Genomic DNA, 19,207 nt, shown 5'->3' on the forward strand with positions numbered 1-19,207 from the left:
TTTTTATAAGGATATGAAAGCAGTTAATTGACCAGGGTCAGTATTGGATGGAAGGTCAAACATAGATGAGGAAAAGACAAAATTAGATAGAAACAGAAGAAAAAGAGCTTAGAGATCTGGACATCAATGTTCCCCTAATTCTTTGACAGCAGTATAAATCTTTTGAGTAAGTCATTAAAGGCTTCTTTCACTTGTTTGTTCCTCAGAGTGTAATTGAATGGGTTTAACATGGGGGAAATGGAAGTAGTGAGTATAGTTACTCCCTTATTAATGGCCATTTCATCTTCTGCTGAATGTTTGATATAAACAAAGATACAGCTGCCATAGGTGATAGAAACCACAATAATGTGGGAAGAACAGGTGGAAAAGGCTCTTGTCCTCTGCTGGGCAGAGGGGTGTCTTAGAATTGTCCTGATGATGTACATGTAGGACAGAACCACACACACCAGAGTCACAATAAAAACCATCACAGAGCAGATAATGACCATCTGCTCTATGAACCATGTATCTGAGCATGAGATCTGCAATATTGGCTTAGCATCACAGAGAAAGTGGTCAATGGCATTAGAGGCACAGAATTCCAGGTCCAGTCCCAAGTTAAGTGGTGGCAATATGATCAGCAGAGTAGTCACCCAACAGCAGAAGACAAGCCTTTTGCAGACTCTGTAGTTCATAATAGTCATGTAATGCAGGGGTTTGCAGATGGCTACATATCGATCAAAGGAAATGGTAGCCAGGAGAAAAAATTCTGTTACACCAAAAGTGTCTGTAAAAAATAGTTGGCATACACAAGCATTATATGTAACAGTCCTGTCACCTGTTGATATACTGTATAAGAATCTAGGAACGCAGGCAGAAGTGAATGAGATTTCTAACAATGAAAAATTTTGGAGAAAAAAGTACGTTGCAGTTTTAAGGTGAGAATCCACTAACGTGAGGATGATGATGCTCAGGTTTCCAGTTACACTCAACATGTAGGTGATCAGTAGAAATATAAAAATCAGAATCTGTAGCTGAGGGTCATCTGTCAATCCCAGGAGGATTAAACTGGTTAGAGATGTGTGGTTTCTCATTCCTGGGTCCTGTCTATTTCCCAGTCTGCATGTAAAAGCAATGGAAGTAAGATCTGAGTAGAGAGTGGAAAAATTGTCTTACGATGGGTTTTGTTCAAAAAAGCTAAGCAATGTATTTTATGTGTATTTTGTTTTTCTTGATAATGAGTTTTAAAAATAATTCATGTTCTTGGCTCTGTTGATAGCATATCATTAGGTGGATCATAAACCTGGCTTTCAAATGTTTTTTACTACAACGCATGGTAAGGTAGACATTTTATATTGCAGCCCAGTGTACCTGCTCACATCTACACAAATACTTAAACACATATATTGGAAACAAAAAACTAACCCGTAGGTTCTCTACTCTCTGATGTTTATGTTCTAATATATCTCATTAGAAATAAATACATGTATCATCAAGTTGATTTTATATCCTATTAAATGGTCATGACTGTGTTTCAGGAAAAAAGTAATGTTTTTATGGAATTTTTTGAATAATGTAGTCCAAGGAAAATAGAATCTTCTATGAGAATTTTTAAAATATGCACTATTATTTTAATTTGCACTTTGGAATAGATTAGCTCATGGTATACTACTTCCCTTAAGAATATTTCCCTTATCAATAACCAAGGTTTTCCTCATTGTCACTTTCTGCTTGTAGGATTTTTTTCCTGAATGAACTAAAAACACAACAGTTGTGTGTGACACAAGATATTCCTAGTTTCCTCTACCAATGCTGTCAAAGCCTGTTCCACTGCACAGGTCATCTTATATGTACTACCTGTCTGGAAAAAATTTTGTGTAATCATTTATGTGTTTTCCCTCCCCCTTACTACATCCATTATGCTGATTCTGACCTATACTTGGGTCTTTATGATTCATTACTCCGTTTCTATTTAACCTTTTAGAGAAGTCCTCCCAAATCTCCCAAGCCACATTAGGAACTTTCTCTGTGTTTTTATCACTCTTTATGCTTAATAGCAGATGTAAAAAAATTTGTTGAAAATAGCATTTTCATCTTTTTTAATGTAGTAACATCAGAGCTTTAGAAGACTAACATATAGAGTTAATTCAAGGTAATATTTATCCCCAGACCTGGGTAAGTTATAATATTTATTATGTGGACTCAATTTTAAAAGTAGTCTGACAACTCTTACTTCTGCCATATCTTGACTCTAATTTAGAAGATTCTTGGTGGCTTTTATGTTTGGTGTAGGAAGTGTTCTGAGTGGCTCCTGAGTCACACCATGACCTGACTATGTACTCAGCATATATGTAATACCTACATTGAGGCAAAAAAAAAAACCTTACCTAACTTATCACTGTTTGGCAGAGAAATAGTTTTCCTTTTTTGGATTCTATCCATATTTATTCAATACACTTGCCAGAAATATATTAACAACACAGAATAAAACTCTTAAATTCTGCTTTTGGACCATCATCTGCTCTGTGGTTGATCCTTACTTAATAACAAGTAACTACACTAATTCTTTCTAAAATGATTTCAATCTCCAACGCTTCTTAAAGGCCATAAATCATTTGATGAAAAACCACATCAATCATTATGAAAATTCTAATTAACTGGCTATGTAGAGGTTTCATTTAATGAGTTTAAAATATCCTTTCCTTCAGAAGTAGGAGATACTCTGTACTCACCATCTGCCCATTTCCCATAGTAAATACCTAAGAGTTTTCAGGTTTTGATAAAGAATGCAAGGATGACCCTGGTTTGATGTTTTAGGATGAGTTGGGCACTCCCCTGAATATGTATATCACACAACTAACAATAAATTAAATGAATAGTTGCAATGGATTAAGCAATTAAAATAATTAAGTAGAATGAGAGTTGAGACAAAAAAGAAACATTACACCCACCTACCTCTCTTTTCTTCAGTCTTAACACCACTGTGCTTTACACAAGTCTGGAAATTTGAGCCACGTCCTTGCTCCTAAATATCTTGAAAAAATTAATAGACACTATTGTTTCACTAATACATGTTTCCTTCTTTTGTCTTTTAAAAAACTTCAGGAATCTAAATTATGTCAGCTGATGATTTCCAATTCAAGGTTGCTTCCAGAAGTCCTTCATTTCACCTATTTTTAGGTGACCTAATATTTGTTGATATACAAATCCAGCCCTATCAAAATCTTCAATAAACTCAAAATTATAGACTCTTGTTTCTTTTTACCACAATTCAATTAACTATCCATTGATCTTGGTAAAATGTATCAAACTGTTTCTTAAAGAAAATGATTTTCTTAGTCTCTCAAATACTACAGACATAGTGGTTTCAGTTGTTTCTTTATCCCTGAACATCCTGAGGGTTAGAAGGATGAGGAAATGTTTGCATGGCTTGTATGTGGACTCAAGTCCCAGATGGATTAGGATCCAAAGTTATTTATGAATCTTATGGCAAGGACTCTGAAACAGGCAGCAGTGGGGACAATGTCCTCAGAGAACTGAAGATTCCACAGTGATGTGCAACAGAGGACTTCACAGAAAATAAAAATCAAATGAAAAAGAGCAAGCCTACCTTTATATCCTTTTATTCAATAACATCTTAAACTGCTAATTGCCATGAAAGGATACAATTACTTTTCTACTTTGGTAACATATTTTCACCTTATGTAATTGCTATGCATTATTAAAATATTAACATACCAAGAATGGAAAAATTAAACTTAAAAGTAATAGACACTTAATGTCTCTATTACACCCTTCCATAAAATTCCATGTAGTATATTCTTATTAATTGGCATATTCAGAAATATGAAATGTCCTTTGTGGGTAGGTTTTCAAACTACTTTGATAATTAAAAACAAACTTTTTTTACTCAATGGTTATAAATTTGTATCATATTTGGAGAATAAGTAATATTTCTTTTTGGTTTATTCCATTATGATTTGAAATCAATCCTAACAGTAGAATCTTTGTGATTTCTTAAAGAAAAAATTCACTCTTATAAGGAATAACTATCTTGAGCTTATTATATGATTCTATAATTTTTATTATAAACATGTTTTTTTATATATCAACTTTTAGGTGTGTTGCAGTCATTTTTCTATAAATATCTTTTCCTTTTTATAATATTTCCTAGAACTGTGCATTGTTATTACTTATTCTATGATAACAATTTGTGATATATGTTGCAAATATATGACCACTTCTAAGTTGGTCTTTATGCTATTTTCTACATGTAGAATTTCATGTTACCTTTCAGAAAAAAATTATTTTTTTCTGAATAGGCCTCACACATTTTGCATATCCTTTATGCATCATACTTTTTAAATGAGTCCTGTTATTTATATTTGAAATTATTTTTGTTTAATATTTATTAATTTTATTATTAAATAAAATATTTATTTAATAAATATTTAATATTTATGCAATTTTGTTTAATATTTATTAATATTGAAAAAAGTTATATACTTTAATGTTGATTTTCATAGCTTTCTATGAACCAGAGTAATAACTAGATAAAATAACAAATCTGAAGGTATCACACTTCCTGATTTCAAACTATACTACAAAGCTACAGTTGAAACACTATGGTTCTGGCATAAAACCAGGCACATATACCAATGCAGGAGAATAGATGGCCCAGAAATAAACCTCCACATATATTATTTCACAAGGAAGCCAAGAACACTTACTGGAAAAAGGAATATTTACAATAATGGTGTTGGGAAAACTGGATGACCACATACAGAAAAATGGAATTGGACTCCACTCTCTCAAAGCTCATGAAAATTAACTGGAAATGAATTAAAGATGTGAACATAAGACTTGAAATTATAAAGTTCCTAGAAGACAGTATAGGGAAGAATCTCCTTTACATTAGTCTTGGGAATAATATTTTGGATATGACACAAAACCACAAGTGACAAAAGCAAAAATCAATAAGTAGGACAACATCAAACTAAGAAAATTTTGCTCAGAAGGACACCATCAACAAACTGATAAGGCAAACTACCAAACAGGAGAAAATTTTTGCAAATCATACCAGATAAACTGTATTTAGGACCTTCAAAAAATCCAAAACATGTAGGAAACACATACAACTCAACAGCAACAACAAAATGAAAACCTGATTTAAAAAATAGGCAGTTGAACTAACCAGGCATTTTTTAAAGAAGTCATCCACGTGGAGAACAGGTATATGAAAATATGACCAACATCATAAATAACCAGAAAATGCTAATCAAAACCGCAAAGAACTATCAGGTCCCACCTTTTAGAATGGCTACCATCAAGAAAACAGTAGGTAATAAATGTTGGTGAGGATGCCAAATAATAGGAACCCTCCTACATTGTGTGTGGGAATGTAAATTGGTCAGCCCTTTTGGAAAACAGTATGGATTGTCCTCAAAAAACTAAAAATACAAGTGCCTTCTGATCCATCAATACACTTTGGGGACATAGACAAAGGGAATGAAAACAGGTGCTGAAGTGACATGCAATCCCATGCTTACTGCAGCATTATTCATAATAGCCAGGAAAGGAAGCAACCTAATACTCCGTGAACACATGAAGGAAGGACGAAAAGGTGGTACCCATATACAATAGAGTGCTATTCAGCCTCAAGAAAGAAGGAAATTCTGACATTTGTGGCAACATGGATATGCCTTGAGGGCATTATGCTAAGAGAGATAACTCAGGGAAAGAAAGACAAATACTGACTGATAAACTGATCTGTGCAATCAAAAAAGTTTCTATGAAAATCTGTTTTCATAGAAACTGAGAGAAGAATGGTGGTTACCAGGAGATGGGGGGGCGGGATGGAGAGATGTCATTAAAGGGTATAACCTTACAATTAGAAGATGAATAAGTTCTGGAGCTCTAATGCACAGCATAGTGGTTAAAATCAACAATATTGTATTATATAGTTCAAAACTGCTAAGAGAGTAGTCTGAAAAGTTCTCACCAGAAAAGAAGTGATAATTATGTGATGTGACAGAGATGTTAATTGAAATTTACACAATGTTCTGTAAAAATTACATCTCAGTAAAAAAATTCATCATGAAGATATAACAATTACAAATATATATGCACTCAACATCATAGCACCTAAATATATAACACAATAATTAACAGACCTAAAAGGAAAAATAGAAATACTAAAATATTAGGAGACTTCAGGACACCAATTTCATCAATGATAAAACATCCAGGCAGAAATCCAATAAGGAAACACGACTTGAAAAAGACTATGGACAAATGGATCTAAAAGGCATACACAGAACATCCTACCAAATAGCAGCCATGTACACAATCCTCTCATGCATCTGCAGCTCATTTCTCCAACGTAGATCTCATGTTAGGCTATAAGCCTTAAATTTAAGAAGACTGAAACTGTATCAAGTATCTTTTCTGCCCCACAAGAGCATGAAACTAGAAATTAATACAAGAAAAAAATTGGAAAATCCAAAATATGTGGAAATTAAACAAAATGCTCCTGAACAACCAATATTCTGAACAATAGGTTAGCCACTAAATGCTTTTTTATGGAGTTAAAAATAAATAAACCAAAAGTATACATAATACGGAAGCATCACAAACATTAATTATTTCTAGGTCTTATTGAATTCCTTTTTGGAGAATGAATATTCTTGCATTTCAAATCTCCAGATTTGTTAAGATATTGTTATGCTTCAGAATTAGATTATATTGGTAAATAGTCCATGAGCACTTAAGAGGAATGTGTATTCTCCTTCAGTTTGGGGTTGTTACCGCTAAAGGTTATTTTGGACAAGGCAATTATTATTATTGCAGCTTTCTATGTCTTTTCCATTTCTCTGGACATGCTCTATCAATGTGGTTGATAAAAGGGGTTTTGAAATATTCTGCATAATTATGTATTTGTTAATTTTCCAACCTCCACTTTTAAAATATCTGTATATTTGTATTTCAAAAGAATGCCTTGTATAAGCATATAGTTTGACTCTGTACTTCATCTAATATGATAATCTTTGCACATTTAGATTTACACTTATCATCTTTTTGCTTGTTTCCTATTTTTCATTGTTCCAAAATCACTACAGTATTTAAAATTAAAAAAAGAATATCACACGCTGCTGTGGATTTGGTGCTAGAATTTTCATGTACTACTGGTGTGAGAGCACTAATTAGTACCATGATGTTGGAGATCTGTTTCTGGCGCCAATTATCACAAAACATACACCTTTGATACAATAATAGCACTCCTAAGTATACAATACTGAAGCAAAAGTAATATTTATGTGTCCCTCAAATGAAGAATAAAAATGTGCATAGCAGCATTGCTAATAAATACCACCAAAAAATGAAGTATGAAAAATGTGCATAGCAGCATTCCCTATAAATACCACCAAACTGGAATCACCCTACTGATCTTGAGTAGTAAAAGAATGAATTGGTATATATTTATGCAATGGAAATGGTCAATGACTTAATAAAACAACATGTATAAGCTCACAAATATAATTTTGGATGCAAAAAAACCAGAAACTGTGTGATTTGACTTATATAAACTCAAGAAAAGTTAAAAATAATTATTGCAACTGTTAAGGTCAAGACTCCTGTCACCTTTGAACAGATAAGTATTCTTTGGTATGGAAGGGGATTCTTTGATAATAATTTATCTTTATTCTGACTATGGTTACAAGGATGCATTCACTTGGTGAAAATTCATGAAGCATACATTTATCTGTATACATGATTTATATATTTATACATATATTTACATGTGGCTGAATGTACCTTATAGCTAATAATGTTATCCTTCATCCAAGATATCCAAATTACCAGTAAACACAAAAAAAGGTGTTGAATATTATTAATCATCATTGAAATACAAATCAATGGAACGAGATACCTGTTCACAGCCAATAGGATGGATAGAATAAAAAAGTCAGATATTAACAAGTACTGACAAAGTTGTGGGGAAATACAAATGCTCATACATTGCTGGTGGGAATGTAAAATGGTGCAGCCATGCTGGAAAAGTCTTGCACTTACACTAAAGATTAAATGTAGAGTATACTAGGACTCTATTCACCACAATTCCATTCCTAAACATATACCCAAGAGAAATGAAAATATATATCCACACAAAAACCCATACACAAGTGTTTATGGAAGCATTATCCACAAAAACAAAAATGTACAAAAGAACCAAATGACTATCAGTGGATGAATGAATACATTAAATGTGCTAGATTCATATACATTTATATTTCAAAGGGGTCCTATTCCAGTTTAAGCCTGTGCCTGTACTATAGTCAATATGGCAATCTCTGCATGACTGGTTATATTTAATACTCTGATGAATGATATAGGCCATGAAAATGAAGAACTAATACAAGCTATGACTTGGATGAATTTTGGAAACATTGTGCTGAGTGATAGAAGCCTGTCACAAAGACCAAATATCATATGATTTCTTCATATGAAACCTCAGAATAGGGAAATACATAAAGACAGAAATCAGATTAGTGATTGCTTAAGGATGGGAAGGGGACATGGGTTGGACATGAAAGCTAAAATGGGGGCCTCTTTGGAAGTGATGGAAATATCCCAAAATGGACTATGGTGACAGTGGTACATATGTATGAATATACTAATAACCATTAAATCATACACTTTAACTGGGTAAAATGTATGGCGTATGAATTATATCTCAATGATGCTGTTTTTCAATAATACCCTGTCACACATTACAGGAAAGGAATATTTCAGAATAATCTCTCTTGTGATTAAACATACAAATGTCCCAAACAAATGTTAACAACATAGGTCTAGTGCAATACAGAAAGGATGGTAAACCAACATATACTTCTATTAATTCCTGAGAGCATAGGCTGGTTTGATATTTGAAAATAATTAATACAGTTTTATCACATTAATAGAATATGAATAAAATCCTATGAGTCTCTCAGTTGATTTTAAAATATATAAAATTCCATATCCATTTATGAAAACCCATCAAAAAAAGGGGACTTCTCTAATCTGACAAACTGCTTCCATACCCACAAATGCTTAGCAAACATCATGCTCAATATTGAATGCTGATAGCATTCTTCTGAGTCTGTAATAAGAAAATGATATTTGATACATCATATTTGCTCAACATTGTATTGGAGGCTCTAGATAGAACAGAAAAAGATAATAGATACAAGAATTTAAAAGAAATTCATAAAGTTGTTAATTTAGAAAAGAATTTATATCTATGTTGAAAATCCAAATAATCTAAGAAAAAGTTTTAGAATTTATTAGGCAACTTAAAGTTCATGGACAACAAGTCAATACACAATAATCAATTTTGCTCCTATGTACTAAAGGTGAGAAATTAGAAGATAAGTATTTACAATCATTTCCTTTATAATATCATTCAAAACCAATGAATACTTTTAAATAAATTTAATTTGTCATTTCCAATAATTCTAAGGGCAAAGACAAATATGCACTAAAAGTAAAACTGTAAGATATTGAAAAAAGTTAAAGAATAACTGAATGAGTGAACAGGGACACCATGTTAATAGACTGGAAGGTTCTATACTCTACAAATGTAAGCTGTACACTGATAAATTGTTGCACTGATTTGGTCAATCAATCCATTTCACAAAGTCTATCAAAATACTAGCAAACTATTTTTCTGTAAAGTAAAAGTCTGATTCTAAAATTTGTTTGGCAATGCAGAAGACCAAGTCTAGAAAAACACTCCTGAAAAACAACAAAATTTTATTGGCAGTAGTATGAAAAGTAGACCAAAGGATAAGACAGGAAGCATGGAAACAGACTTATGTGAATGTGCCCCGGACTCTGTCTCTCCAAGCGTCTCTATCTCTGTGTTCCCTGGTAACTCTGGGGGGAAAAATATGTTCCCAACCCAGGGCAAATAATCTTTGAAGCCAAAATCAATCAAAGGGAGAAATAAAGTGGGAGAAACCCATTTACTGCTCTCTAATATCTATCCCAACCCCACTGTAAAAAGACCCAACCAAACCTTTCCAGTCCAGATAGGCCCTAGCTGCCAACAGCTCCTTGTAATTACCTATTGACCTGGAGACACACTAAGGACTGGAGAGAGATTCTAGAAGTATTGCACTTTTATCCACATCCCACCCTTCAGAAACTTCACCTCACAGTCTACTTACTCCCTATCTTCTGCAATGGGTCCTGTTCAAGAAAACAGGAGTACTGGAACCAGACTAAAAACATACAACAACAACAGCAAAAAAGTCAAGATAATCCTCATTCCAGAGAATTTACCAAGGTTCAAAGTCCTATGCAGATTAAGTCCTTAGCTTGCCCATTCCACGGGAAGCCAGTAGTTAGGGAGTTCAGAGCTGACATAAGGTAGCATCTGGAGAAATGGGGAGGGTCAAAGCCACAGAGATTATAGAAGAAAATAACATAAAGGGCAATAAAATATATGTTTCAATAACACCAGAATATGCAAATCTTATCCATCAGGTATTAGGCATGGAAGAGAGTGGTCCTGTGATGGCACAGTGGCAGGAATGGGATCTCAGCCTGGTCTGGTTTACCAGACCTTCTACCCCATCACGGTGGGAGATACAGGTGAGTCAGTATATATTGCTGCAGGATGTACATGTACTGGTCATTTACATAAAAAGAAAACTTCCCCATAAAATGCTCTTACCTCCCAATTATTTGGTGGAACACTACTGTGATCACTGGGGACCACTCTGCTCTTACTCCAGGAACACACAGAAGTCCAGCTTCCAGACCTTTTTCCAAAGGTAGCAGAAGGGCCAGCCATCACTGGTCCATGTGTCAAAATATCCACGATCACGTCCACTCGACAGAGTTTCCAGGGTTAAAAGCAGATGGGCCTGGCAGGAGGATTTTGCACTGCTGGCCATATCCTGGCTGCAATAACTCCTTTTTGGTTTTCATATACAACTGTATAGGACAGATAACAATGTGTGTTAGTATGTTCACAGGACTCTAGGCTCTCTTTCAGGATTTTCATCCAAATGCTGTAGCACTGTCTGTCCATAAGCAAGATGACAAGCCCTGTTGAAAGACTATTGGTGTCTGACTTCAGACCAGATTTCTACAAACCCTTGTACCTCTCTATCATGCCTTCTCCAATAGTGTTATATGGTACATGAAACTTCTATTTTATTCCTAATTGCTGAACCCATTCTTGTTCTGCATGTCCAGTAGAGTGGATGCCTTGATCACTCTCAATCACCTGCAGTCGGCCACAAGCTGCGAAGACACATTCTAGGTACATTTTGTTCATTTCTTATCTGCAAGATGTGCAGGAAAAGAAAAGAATAGTCCAGTAGCTGTGTCAACACAAGTCACGGTATACCAATATTCTTCTGATATTGGCAGGGGCCCAATATAATCTACTGTCACCTGACAAGGGGTATCAGCCCCTTTACTGCTGTCCCATGTTGCTGCAGGACTCAGTGTAAGTCCCTCTTCGAGCACACAAGCCACTCCTTGTGGGCTCTGCTGACTTCCTAAAAGGTCAGCAGCATGCCCCAAAGACAGACTACAGCTAACATTGTATTCTGCCCTGTGTGCAACAGATTCTGATGTAACCATTGAACTACCTCAGAGGTAGGCTTTCCTTCTAGGCAGCAGACCTGTAATAATAAGTCTGCTTTATCATTCCCTGGGGATACCAAAGGCAAATGGCCTATCATGTGCTGTACGGTAACTTTCCTAGTCTGATCAGAGGCCCATAGGTCTTGCCACATCTCTTGCTCCCAGTGGGACCAGTGACCAACCATCCAGATGGCATCGTACCATGTTGGTAGCCACAGGTTCAAGCCCTGATTGATGTTCTATCTGTCAATGCAGTCAACTATAGTGTAGGGCTCCTGGGTGATCACGAGATAGTGCCCGCAACTCAGCCCATTGTCTGCTCTTGCCCTCTCCATTCTCCATCCATATTGTCTCAGTCTCAGGAGGGAAGTCACAGCCCTCCAATTTAGGGGCTGCCCACAACCTGAGTTACCTGTATAACCAGCATCTTCAGGGATAGGGAATTTTCCCTCTTGATAAGGACTCTTGGCTACCATGGCTCAAATGCAAGTTCTTACTGCTTTCCACTACTGTATGTCACTGGCCCCATTACTCACTGAATTTTCCCACTTATGGGCCTGGAAGACAGAGCACTATGCTGCTGTAAGTATGCACCCCATTTGGCCGGAGCAAACAAATGTGAACACCACTCAATGGCCTTTGGTCCAGTTTGCACCCACCCTGCAATGGGATAGGTGGTTATTACCTTAGCTGGAGCATTCCCAGTGATTGGTTCCATAGCCAGCAAGGCATGAGCCAGTTGATTCGCTATCAAGGTGTACCAGAAATCTCCTTTCCATAGTTGTGTCCAGAATCCAATAGGTTGGCATGTTCATGTTGCTGCTAAAACCCAATCCATAAACATCTTTGGTTACATGAACATGTAACTCACATGATCTTGATGAGTCCAGTACACTTATGCCCTGTATGGCCTTGGCTGCTTGGCTGTTCAGACAGCAGCAGTAAAATCAGCTGCACATGTTTATCCCAGTCCCACCTGATGCCGTATTGTCCCAACCAGTATAAGGGATTCAGAATTTGTGCCAAGTGCAAGATAAATAATCTCCAGTAATCCAAGAGATCCAAAAGCTCTAGTAATACGGCAACAGTTGGAGGAGGAGGGAAAGCCTGCACCTTGTCTATGACTGCTTCTGGGATAACTTTAGTTTTACAAACCAGACAACCCCTAAGAATTTACAGACAACCCAGGTCCCTGAACCTTCATGCTGTTCACAGCCCATCCTTTCTCTTATAGATGTTGCAGCAGTCTAGGAACTGACCCTTCTAGAATCCGATGTGAGCATGATAATGTAGTGATACAACCACATTGTTTGCGGTTTCTTCCATGCGGCCAGAAGTCCTTGATATATAATGGGTCTGTTGAGGTATCCCTGTGCATGGACAGTGAATGTCCACTGCCAACCTTCCCACATGAATGCAAACTGTTCCTGACTTTCTGTGCTATGTCAATAAAGAAGAAAGCATTAGCCAGGTCTACAATATAATTATACATCCCTAGTTCATGATTGAGTGTATCCATAATGGTCAATTCCCTATAGTCTCTGGTCATATACCAGGAGCAATCTGGACTTTTTACTGATCACACTGGGGAATTAAAAGGAATTTGAGTTGGCTTTATGATTCTCCAACTCTTGTAGAGCTTCTCCAATTTCCTTGTGAACCCCAAGCCATTTATACTGCTTAGTATTTGTCATCTGCAAATGTAAAGTCAGAGCTACAGGGGGATGCTTAGCATGTCCCCTCAGAACTGCCTCTACCACGTGTATCCTCAGTCCGAACTCATCTGCAGTGGTATGTTGCCACAGGCCCTGCAGGATATCTCCCTCCAAAGTATAATCAAGGATGGGAGAAATGTACACAGTATACACTCCTTTGGGGGTACACGCCCCAGCCCCAGTGGGATTTGGACTTTCTTCACTCTAATTGCCTTACCTCCATAGCCATCTATCACAGCAGAAGTTCTAGGAAAATGCTCTGGTTTGCTATAAATTAGAGAACACTCAGTTCCTGTGTTCACTAGCATCAAGACACATTGTACATTTTTTGCACAATTCATTGACAATTCAGGGTACCAAGGAATTGTTAATTCTACATGTGGCATCTGTTCTCTACCATGTCCCCCAAGATAGGCATCTTTGCCTCCCTGACTCAAACCATGATGCCCAATAGCCCTCCTGTGGGGTGAGGGGCCCAAGCAAAGTCTGAGTGCTTTCCCCCAGGAAGTTTGCAGGGACTCAGGCCGGATGTGAGGCTTTGACTCCAGCTTCTGTGTCCTGGACCTCAGCAGCCAGATGCACTGCTCAGGCTTTAATTGGGGCCACAGTTCTAACAAGTTCCTATGGGCTGTCCATCAAAGTTTTCTTTCACTACCCCAGCCATTATCAAATCAACCCTCATCTGGGTCCTTGATGGGTCTTTTGCACCTCTCCTTTCAGTCACAGCCTGTACCTACTTCTGTGATCTTATTGTTTCAATCTCCCCCAGATCTGCTAAAGTTCAAGTAGCCTCACTTTGGGTTGCCCTATGTGGGGGGCAAGAGTAGTCACTAGGGACCCAAAGAAAGATGTGGAAACTGTATTGAGCACCAGATTTCTCATTCTTACTTGGAACAACTCCTCTCTGGAGTCTTGATGTCCATACTACAGACAATATTTTTCACACCCAATTTCTTCTATACCTATTGGAGCTCTACGTATGTTTTCCAGCTAGTGGGTAAGTATGATAAATCACCCTGATTAGGCCAAATTGCCCTGATGGCACTGTCAGACAATCCAGAGGTGTCTGATTCCCTGAGGCATGATGGGCACTTTGCAACGGATGCCAGAGGGAAGGGTGAGTCATCAGGGAAGCCAGTCTACTCATTTCAGGACCAGACATGACAACATTTCCACCCCCATATCCCAGAGACATTAAAGCCATGCAGGCAGAGGTTCCGTTGGCGTCTGCCTGTACTGGACGCTCATGTCCCACAACTCATCCTGGGTGTAGGGGTGGAGCATGGAGTGCTCCACAACCTAGGGAGGGGTGACTCCTCACTCTGAGGAGCCTGCGGTTGTTTTATTTTTATTTTTTTAATTACAGCTACGTGGGCTTTTAACACATTAGAGGCTGGTGCCTCGGGAGGTGGCCGTGGCAGCAGATCAGCTCCTGGCCCCGCCTCCACATCCACTGCACCACCTATTTCCCCCCACAGCTCCAGCTCCTCCACCATCTCCGGGGCTGAAGGGACCGCTCCTTCCTTCCACTCCCCAACAACCTTCTGCAATGTGGCTTCTGCTGCCTCATCCCAGGAGCGTGATCCATCGTCTCAATAATGGTCTCTCCTCTTTAAGGGCATCCCATAGGTTACCACCCAGCTCCTCCAAGCGATGCAAAAGTCTGTCTCTCTCCTCAGTAATCCTTTCCACTATCTCGACAAACAAAGATCCTACAATGCCAGCTGCTACAAAAACACTCAGGCCTCTAAGCACCCTTCTATCTCACAGTGGGCTAATTTTGCAGCATCTGATGTCTCCAACCTTCCCCAATTCTGGGGAAGGCCCAAACCCTCTTGGAGGTATTTTATGCCAGATCAATTCCCCCACTAAGAGCTCCCCAATTGGAGGCGACACAGGTAGCGGCTTTCCAGGTGAAGCTGCACCTTCTACTACTGCAGCCACTGGTGCCTTCCCACTATCTACATTGGAGGTTCTAGGCATCTCCTCACTATCTCTAGGGTCAGCTCACCAAAGGGTCACACCCGTGTAGACGATTTCAGGTTCAGAGGTCCTGCCAACTACCTCCAGGTGTAACTCCAGAGAGGGAATCCCAGGGTAAAAAACCTTTGAAACTGAAATCAGTCAAAGGGAGAAATAAGTTTAAAACCCATTCATTGCTTACAAGCATTCAACCCGCGTCTGTCTCTCTCTCTCCTGTTGCATCAGAAGTGAGCAAATACTCCCCCAACCTTTCTGGTTCAGATGGACTACTTCTCTCCACCCCTTGGAAACACCTGTTGATATGGAGATGCACTAAAGCTGGGTGAGAGATTCTGGAAATGTAATTTGACCCACTCTGTAATGCACAGATTCGTGTCAAATGTTACTTCTGTGTTTTTTCTATTCACATATTAGTTCTCACTTTACATCATCAGAAGTTTCAAACCATCATATTGGAAAATTATCTGTTAAGCACCTAATATTTGTCTGTGTCAGGCATAAAGCTTTCTAGAGTTTGGCCTATGAGGAGACCTTGTCAAATGTATTTGCCGTTGAGAGTAGAATAAGGAGAAGTAAACATGCAATTGCAGTTTGGTAAGGAATGAAAGCAGCGGGTAAGTGATGACAGGAGTGGGAATGAGTCGGACTAACCTAGGCCTGGGGTACTGTTGGTGGAATCATAAGACAAGGTCAGCAATAAATTACTTGTGGGAATGTCATCTAAACTGGAGGTTAGGAAGTTGAAAAATGAGGGGTAAATTCATGCCTACACTGTCCATGAAAGGAGAAGTGGCCTGAAATACAGAAAAAGGATCAAAGGAAATTTTACTATGCTGCATTATGGAAGAGGAACTTGGAACAAAATGTACTGAATAATGAAATGCTGGTGTTTCTTTGAGGAATTATAATTAGGTGTGTAATTTGGTCTCTTGAATTGACATATTCTTCACTTAAAAAGCATATCATCACATTGATATTTGTATTCACATTTTATTCTTTTTCTCATTTGTTCATTCATAATATAATTGGCTTAAGGCTTATTAATATATTACTCCTCTAGCCCCATATTAGTTTTCTTGGACTTGCTGCCATCTGTTTGCTAAAATACTCTACATACAAGATTAAACAATTTAATTGGGATACCAATATAAATACGTTTTATGTAACTTCAGTGAAGGATTTATCTTTAACAGAAATTACAAGTGCATTGTTACTTAATTCATGACCCTTTGGCAAATTTCAAATAACTTTCATATTAGGTAGGATCTAGTCAGTAAAATATGTGAATTGTGTGATTTCAAAGATTTTCCATTAGTAAATGCTTCTTTCAAATCCTAAATCTTATACTTATTCCTCATTTAAAAATCTATCTTCAGTTTATGAAATTTTTCTTATAACACTTAGACAAGTTTCAATTCTTTTCAAAATTAAGTCTCTTATTTAAGTAAGGTTTTTGGTTTGTTTTTTGTATGTGTTCTTTTTAAGGGAATGGTGTTCTCTATTGTATTAATATTTGAAGATAAATTTCCCAAACCTTTTACAATTGGAAAGGAAATGTTAGGAGTGAAGTCATGCTTAGATTTCCTGAGACATCTATTCTGATTTTTCTTCATTACAATGATCATCTGAAAGAAGCTTTTCTATAAGGAGATCAAAGGGGTGACTTGACCAGGGCTGGTACCGAATTGAAGGCCAAATCTAGATCAGGAAAAGTCAAAAGGAGAAATAACTGAAGAAAATTTGCTTACGGATACTGACATCAACATTCCACTAATTCTTTGAGAGCAATTTAAATCTTTTGACTAAGTCATTAAAGGCTTGTTTCACTTGTTTGTTCCTCAGAGTGTAAATGAATGGGTTCAGCATGGGGGAAATGGAAGTAGTGAGTATAGATACTCCCTTATTAATGGCCATTTCATCTTTTGCTGAAGGTTTGATATAAACAAAGATGCAGCTGCTATAGGTGATGGAAACCACAATAATGTGGGATGAGCAGGTAGAAAAGGCTCTTGTCCTCTGCTGGGCAGAGGGGAGTCTTAGAATTGTTCTGATGATGTACATGTAGGACAGAACGACACACACCAGAGTCATGAGGAAAGTCATCACAGCACCGACAATAACCATCTGCTCTATGAGCCATGTATCTGAGCATGAGATCTTCAGCATAGGGTTAGCATCACATGCAAAGTGGTCAATGACATTAGAGGCACAGAATTCCAGGTCCAGTCCCAAGCTGAGTGGTGGCAATATGATCAACAAAGAAGTCATCCAACAGCAGAAGACGAGCCTTTTGCAGACCCTGTAGCTCATAATAGTCATGTAATGCAGGGGTTTGCAGATGGCTACATATCGATCAAAGGACATGGTGGCCAGGAGAAAAAATTCTGTTATTCCAAAAACATATGTAAAAAAAAGTTGGCATATGCAAGCATTATATGTAATAGTCCTGTCACCTGTCGATATACTGTACAAGAATCTAGGAATGCAAGCAGACGTGAGCGAGATTTCTAAGGAGAAATTTTGGAGAAAAAAGTACATCGCAGTTTTAAGGTGAGAATCCACTATTGTGAGGATGATGATGCTCAGGTTTCCAGTTACACTCAACAAGTAGGTGATCAGTAGAAATATAAAAATCAGAATCTGTAGCTGAAGGTCATCTGTCAATTCGAGAAGGATGAAACTGGTTACAGATGTGTGGTTTCTCATTCCAGGGGGGCTGAATTTTGCCCAAACTGCATGTAAAAGCAAAGGATCTAAGTTCTGAAAATACGGTGGTAAAATAGTCATATTATGGTTTTGTTCAGAAAAGTCACCCGTATTTTACATGTGTTTTGTTTTATTTAATAATAAATTTTAAAAATAACTCATACTAGGCTCTGTTGATAGCATATTATTATATGTATCAGAAACCTTGTTTTCAAATGTTTTTACTATAACATATGGTAATATAGATATTTTATACTGCATCCCAGTGTACAAGTTCACACCCACACAAATACTTACACACATATACTGGGAACAAAAATGACAATAAAATACTGATCCTTTGGTGCCCTGATCTCTAATGCTTTATGTTCTAATGTATCTCATTAAAAATAAATACAAATACCGTAAAATTGATTTTATAGCCTACTAAATGGTCATGACAAGTGCTGGGAAAAATTAAAGTTTTTATGGGTCTTTTGAATAATATAGTCAAAGGAAGACAAAATTTTCCCTGATAAATTTTTTAATGTGCACTATTCTTTTAATTTGCACTTTGGAGTAGATTAGGTCATCACACATTTGTTCCCTTAAGAATATTTCCCTTATCAATAACCAAAATTTTACCCAGTTTCACTATCTGTTTGTAGCCCTTTTCTTCCCCTGAATAAACTAAAAACACATGAGGTGTGTTTTTGACACAAGATGTATCTAGATCCATCTAATAATGCCGTTGAGTTCTCTGTTCCCTGAACAAGTCATGTTACATGGGCTACCTGTCTGGAAAAAAAATATTATCTAATTGTCTTATATTCTCTCCCCCCTTACTTAATCCATTGCTGATTCTGACATATACCTGACTCTCTGTGATTCATTCCTCTGTTTTCTACTTGCACTCTTTAGAGAATTACTTCCAAATCTCCCAGGCCACTTTAAAAATTTTCTGTGTGTTTTTGTCACACTCTATGTTAATTAGAGGGTGTAAAAAATTTGTTGGAAACAGGATTTTCATCTTGTTTAACATAATAAGCACTGAGCAGTGGAACTGAGATAGAGAGTTACTTCAAGGTAATATATAACCTCAGATATAGATAAGTCATATGTTTATAATGTGGATACAATTTTAAAACTACTCTGACAGTTGCCAAAGGAAAAGGGACTGGGGGAGGTGGGTAGGAAGGCAG

The 19,207-nt window shown here is 37.3% G+C and overlaps 2 protein-coding genes across 2 annotated transcripts; both read right to left on the reverse strand.

The window, feature by feature from the left end:
* Nucleotides 1–134: 134 nt before the first annotated feature.
* LOC140843773 (olfactory receptor 6C2-like) lies at nt 135–1,073 on the reverse strand. Its single transcript, XM_073214198.1, has one exon. The coding sequence runs from the start codon at nt 1,071–1,073 to the stop codon at nt 135–137; it is 939 nt and encodes a 312-aa protein (XP_073070299.1).
* Nucleotides 1,074–17,090: 16,017 nt separating this feature from the next.
* LOC140843774 (olfactory receptor 6C2-like) lies at nt 17,091–18,026 on the reverse strand. Its single transcript, XM_073214199.1, has one exon. It carries the CDS (start codon nt 18,024–18,026, stop codon nt 17,091–17,093), a length of 936 nt encoding a protein of 311 aa, XP_073070300.1.
* Between the last annotated feature and the right edge of the window lie 1,181 nt (nt 18,027–19,207).

Source organism: Manis javanica, chromosome 10 (assembly GCF_040802235.1).
Source record: "Manis javanica isolate MJ-LG chromosome 10, MJ_LKY, whole genome shotgun sequence".
Classification (NCBI taxonomy): domain Eukaryota; kingdom Metazoa; phylum Chordata; class Mammalia; order Pholidota; family Manidae; genus Manis; species Manis javanica.